The sequence below is a fragment of the Helianthus annuus genome, chromosome 13 (genome assembly GCF_002127325.2).
Source record: "Helianthus annuus cultivar XRQ/B chromosome 13, HanXRQr2.0-SUNRISE, whole genome shotgun sequence".
Taxonomy (NCBI): domain Eukaryota; kingdom Viridiplantae; phylum Streptophyta; class Magnoliopsida; order Asterales; family Asteraceae; genus Helianthus; species Helianthus annuus.
The window spans coordinates 160185716-160191330 of record NC_035445.2 but is presented as its reverse complement, the minus strand read 5'-3'; the positions used below and the strand labels follow the sequence as shown (position 1 = coordinate 160191330).

At 41.8% G+C, this 5615-nt stretch overlaps 1 protein-coding gene across 1 annotated transcript; it reads right to left on the bottom strand.

Annotated features, from left to right (window-relative positions):
• Nucleotides 1–4207: 4207 nt before the first annotated feature.
• On the bottom strand, nt 4208–5581 carry LOC110903483 (anthocyanidin 3-O-glucosyltransferase 2-like). Its single transcript, XM_022149391.2, has one exon. The coding sequence runs from the start codon at nt 5579–5581 to the stop codon at nt 4208–4210; it is 1374 nt and encodes a 457-aa protein (XP_022005083.1).
• Between the last annotated feature and the right edge of the window lie 34 nt (nt 5582–5615).

Genomic DNA, 5615 nt, shown 5'->3' with positions numbered 1-5615 from the left:
CCATGTGAAAATACCATAATACTCTTTCAGTTTGTATTGCACATGTATACCACTTTCTACCAAAATCAATTTTGACTTTTTTAGTCAACTACAACAAGATTTTCAGAAACTTACATTGACTTTTTAAAGTCAAACCAACCTACAAATCGGGTTGTAACTGTAAACGAAAGATATATGATCTTAAATAAGAAAAAAATGCAAAAGTAAAAACAATGCATATGAGCTTAAGTAAGAAAAAAAAATGAAAATAAAAACACAGCTTAAATAAGAACACAACATATCATATACAATTTTTAATAGATTTAAAAACCAATGTAAATAAAATAAATAAAAATAAAAACACAACATATGAGCTTAAATAAGAACACAATATATGATCTTAAATAAGAACACACCATATACAATTTTTGATAGATTTAAAAACCAATGTAAATAAAATAAGTACAAATAAAAACACAGCATATGCGCTTAAATAAGAACACAACATATGTTCTTTAAATAAGAACACACCATATGCAATTTCTAATAGATTCAAAAACCAATATAAGAACATGGGGTATGGTGGGGCTTGAGTTGGGTTTGAGTTGGGGCATTTGTTGACACGTGGAATGGGAGCACCCCCACCACTCAAACCCATGCCCATGGGGTATGGTGGGGCTTGAGTTGGGGGCATGAGTTTGGTTTGGCCATTGAGAGCCTGCCATGTCACTTACTAGCCCGCCCCACGCCCGGCTTCAAACCCACCCAATGGGGCCACGCCCCAACCCAAGCCCCCTGGATGGTGGCTTGGGCGTTTTCAGCCAACCCACACCCCAACCCAAGCCCGATACCCCATGGCCTAAATACCTAACAGATAATAGATAATGGAGTAAATTACAAAAAATCGTCCTTTATATATGCTACTTATTGCAAACTGTGTCCTTTGTCTTTAATAATTACAGAAAACGTATTTGATGTCCTTTAGTCATAACACAGTTAGTTTTCATGGTTAAATTTGACTAAGTCAACCCCACATAAGAGTATTTTAGTCATTTTATCCTAAATATTAAAATAAATAATCATAAAAACAATAAATAAAACAATTTTAGAATTTTACAGTACAATACATACACATATTATTAACCCCTTCTACTTCTATCTCTCTAACTATCCTACCACCACCACCTACCCCTACCACCACCACAACTCACCTGCCACCACCACCGATCTGCCACCACCACTTTCACTTTCACTCTCTCACTCTCACTCTACAGCTCTCTCTACAATCTTCTCTCTCTCTCTCTCTCTCTAAACTTCCATACCGTCGCAAGGATTTTGGAGAATCAAAGCAGTCTTGCTTTGAATTAATTGTGTAGCCAATCAACCACTTACAATTCAGCAATGCAGTTTTTCAGAGGCTCCGAGATCAGTCCATCACCGCCGGTACCGACGGCATCCGGCAACAATGCCCATACGATGTACATCTTCAACATAAACGGCGTTTGCTTGCTTTACCGTGAGTGGAATCGACCTCTCCGTACACTCAATTCGAATCAGGATCATAAACTCGTGTTCGGTCTCCCTTTTTCACTCAAATCCCTAACTGCTAAAATGGATCCATCTAGGTTTGTTTTCTAATTTTTGTTGTTTTATTTCCGTTATTCGTTAGGGTTAATTAGTTGTTTGTGTAATTAAGGCACCCGATCTGTGCCCTAATTTTTGTTGTTTTATTTCCGCTAAAATGGATCAATCTGGTATGGTTGTTGTTGTTGTATTGCTATTTGTGGGATTTACTGGGTATGGTTGTTGTTGTTGTTGTTGTATTTCCGCTAAATGGATCAATCTGGTATGGAAGTTTAGAGAGAGAGAGAGATGAGATTGTAGAGAGAGATTGAGAGAGAGCTGGTAGAGTGAGAGAGTGAAAGTGGTGGTGGTAGTTGTGATGGTGGTCGCATGTGAGTTGTGGTGGTGGTGGTGGTGGTGGTGGTGGTGGGGGTAGGTGGTGGTGGTAGGATAGTTAGAGATAGAGAAGAAGGGGTAATAATGTTATACTGTAAGTATATTTACATATATAATTCTAAAATTGTTTTATTTATTGTTTTTACGATTATTTATTTTGATATTTAGGATAAAATGACTAAAATACCCCTATGTGGGGTTGACTTAGTCAAATTTAACCATGAAAACTAACTTTGTTATGACTAAAGGACATAACTTGCAAGGGTTTGCAAACATCGAGTACGTTTTCTGTAATTGTTAAAGACAACGTACACAGTTTGCAATAAGTAGCATACATAAAGGACGATTTTTGTAATTACTCTAGATAATATTAGAAGAATACGTGTAATTTAGGTCTTATGGATAAAAGAATACGGGTAAATTTAGGTCAGTGTACCCGGACCGGGGTTATCGACTATGCCCTACCCACCCTTACTTTGGCACATTAGCGTCTTTTTAATTATCATTATAGGGATGACAATAAGTATGTTATGAAACACTAGTTAACACTTAGGCTAATCAGCTGGGTCGTCTCATGTTTAGGGGTTCAATCTCTTTCTTCACTCGCTGATTGCTGGGTTCCTGCAAAACAGAACACCGGTGACTCGCCACAAGGAGGAGAATAGGGGGTTCTCCTTGTGACCACCCTCTGGTGTGAGAATAAGTACTGTTTTAAGGAGAATATTGTGTGTTATAGGTGAAATAGAGAGGGAGCAGAATGTTAAACATGAAGGAGGATTGTCCTATTTATAGCCGAAGGAGGAAGGAAAGGCCTTGCCAGCTGCTACCAGGTGCCAGTTGTCCGACCAAAAGGAATATCCTCTTGGTCTCCCCTGTTGTACTCGGAGTAGTGGATGACGTGGCGCGCTGTTATTTGTCCTGATAGGAGAATTGTATCAGCAGCTGTCGGCCTGTCCTAGGATCATGTTGCAGGTCCGGGTGGCGTCCTATCATTGGTGACACGTGTTGTCCTTTTTGTCTGGAGGAGCATCTTTGGTGTCACCTGCGATTTTTACAGAAGCTTCTAGAAGTTTCTGGATATGCTTTGCTGATGTAGGCGTCATGTTAGATAAAAGTGGTGTGGTTCCTGCCATGTGTGCATGGACTTGGGACCATACCTCTTCAGTATGCGTTTTGAGGAGGGGAATAGGGGGTTCTCCTCTTAACCACTATTCGACGTGAGAATAAGTATGCGTTTTGAGGAAATAAGTGTGTGATTAATAATGAGAGAGCAAGAAACAAAATGAATAAACCTGTAGGTGAAGACACCTATTTATAGCCGAAGTAGTGAAGGAGGAGATGTGCTGATGGGCCTGGAGTCGACAACAAGGAATATCCTTCTTGTCCCCTCTGCAGTAACCGTTAGTGCTTCTAGGTGAGGACGGAGTTGGCGCACGTTGAATGGATCCACGTGTCCTGACCGTTGTCCTTGTTGTCTCTTTGTCATCAGCGGCTGAGTGGAGATCGTGGAGCAGGTGTCGACGCATGCTGATTGGTGCCACGTATGCGTCCTTGTGTACTCTCCTGTCTCCTGTATGATTGTTAATCGTGGAGCACGATCGAATACAGCCTGTTGGACGCTCATTGGTCCACTTCACTGCCACTCGTACCTTTAGTATTTGTCCTATGACGACCTGCGCTTCTGTCCTCCGCGCGGCCCATGGGGGAGGCAGCCGGCGCAAGGTCCAAGAAATGACGGCCTTTAACTAGGAAGCTAAGTGTGAAATCTGTCCTTGTCTTTGCTTAGACCTCGCGCGCAACCTGGGTTTCACTTGACTAGTCGGCGCAGGGCTGGGAAAGATGCCAGATAAGCATAATAGGAGTATGGTCTCGCGCGCAACCTGATTGGTCTGCGCGGCTTTTTGGGACAATACCCCTTCAAATCACATTTTCCCACATATAAAACATGATAAGGGTGCTTGGTGTGGTAAGGTAAAACCATACGAGTATCGAAATCTTGTCCTGGGTTGCGTTGCTTTCGTTGGGTACCGAGGGGAAACAAAAACTAAGGGCTTCCATGACTTTATTATATTTTAATTTAATTAATTAAATATCATATTTGTATCATAGGATTGTAGCGGTTTGGGTACCTTTGTTACTAGTAAACTCGATTGTTACCTTTGTTACAATAAAACACAAGTCCAAATCAAGAGTTACTTCTTAGAAATTCTTGAATAAGACGACCAACAGATGCATATGACGAACCACTCTCTGCGATAGCCAATCTACTCTATCCACTCATCTCTTTCACTTTTGTTCTAATCTCGTTATCTTCCATCACCCGTCTTATCCCACTTTCTATCTCCTTTGCTGTCACAATGACTATATTAGCCTTAGGATTAGACACATTCTTATAGTCCAATTTTATCTCCACCGCCAATCCCAACTCAACCACCATTTCAAGCGCATTCATTGGTTGCTCGGTGTACATCGGCCATGCTGCCGTTGGTACACCGAACCACAAACTCTCCAACAATGAGTTCCATCCGCAGTGGGACACAAACCCTCCAACTGCAACATGACTCAACAACGTCACTTCTGGGGCCCACCCAATCACCCTCCCTATCCCACGTGTTCGCTCCATAAACCCTTCTGGCAGTACCTCACTCGGATCCTCATAATCGGTCATCACTCCTGATTTTTGATCTGATGGAGGTCTACGCAGGGACCACACAAAACGATAACCACTCTTCTCCAGTCCACGCGCTATCTCCTTCACTTGGGCTTCATCCAAACTTCCCATACTCCCAAAACACAGAAACACAACCGAGGAACACGGTTGACTATCCAACCACATAATAACGTCATGGTATAACTGTTTCCCCATAGTGGGACCACCTTCTAGGTTGAGTATAGGTCCCACCGGATACACTGGCGGGATGTTGATGTCAGAAGACAATGACTCCATCGCGTGTGTTTCCAATTCCAAAAACGTATTAACCATGATCGCTTTGACCCCTCTAAGTTTCCGGACAGACCGGAGAACAAAATCCAGTCTTTCTCTAGTCTGGACAAAATTCCAAAAGAATTTGGTTGGCAGCGGTTTCACAAAACTTGGAACCGCTACCTCGGTATCCGAGTTGCTGAGCTCAACAACGTCTTCGTTGAGATCATCACAAAGTGTCTGAATATAAAATTTAAATCCAAGAAAAGCCGCAGTAGAAGTGAAGAACAGGTAGGTTGGAACGTTAAACTCATTAGCCACATCTATCATGCCGGTGCAAAACATGTCAATGACAAATCCCATGATCCGATGCGAACCCTGTTGACTTGTTAAGTTAGCAACAACATTTCTAACATATCTACAGTGACATTTTCCGAATTCATCGAAGAAAGACACTTTGGGGTCAGGAAATGATGGGGCTACATATCGAGGGAGTTGAATGAAGGATACGTGATCCATGGTGTTTTTAGCTAATGATTCTATGTACTCGGTGATAGCCGAGCCAGAATTCGTGGCATGAGGTTTCATGACTAGGACAGTTATGGCTAGACGTTGATCTCGGCTGACAAGTAATTTTGCGGTTTCGACAGTTGACATGATATGACCCATCCCAGGAACAGGGATGAATATTAGCTCTGAAATTGCAACTGTATTCGCCATATTTGATTTTTGTTCATGAATGGTTTGTTTGGAG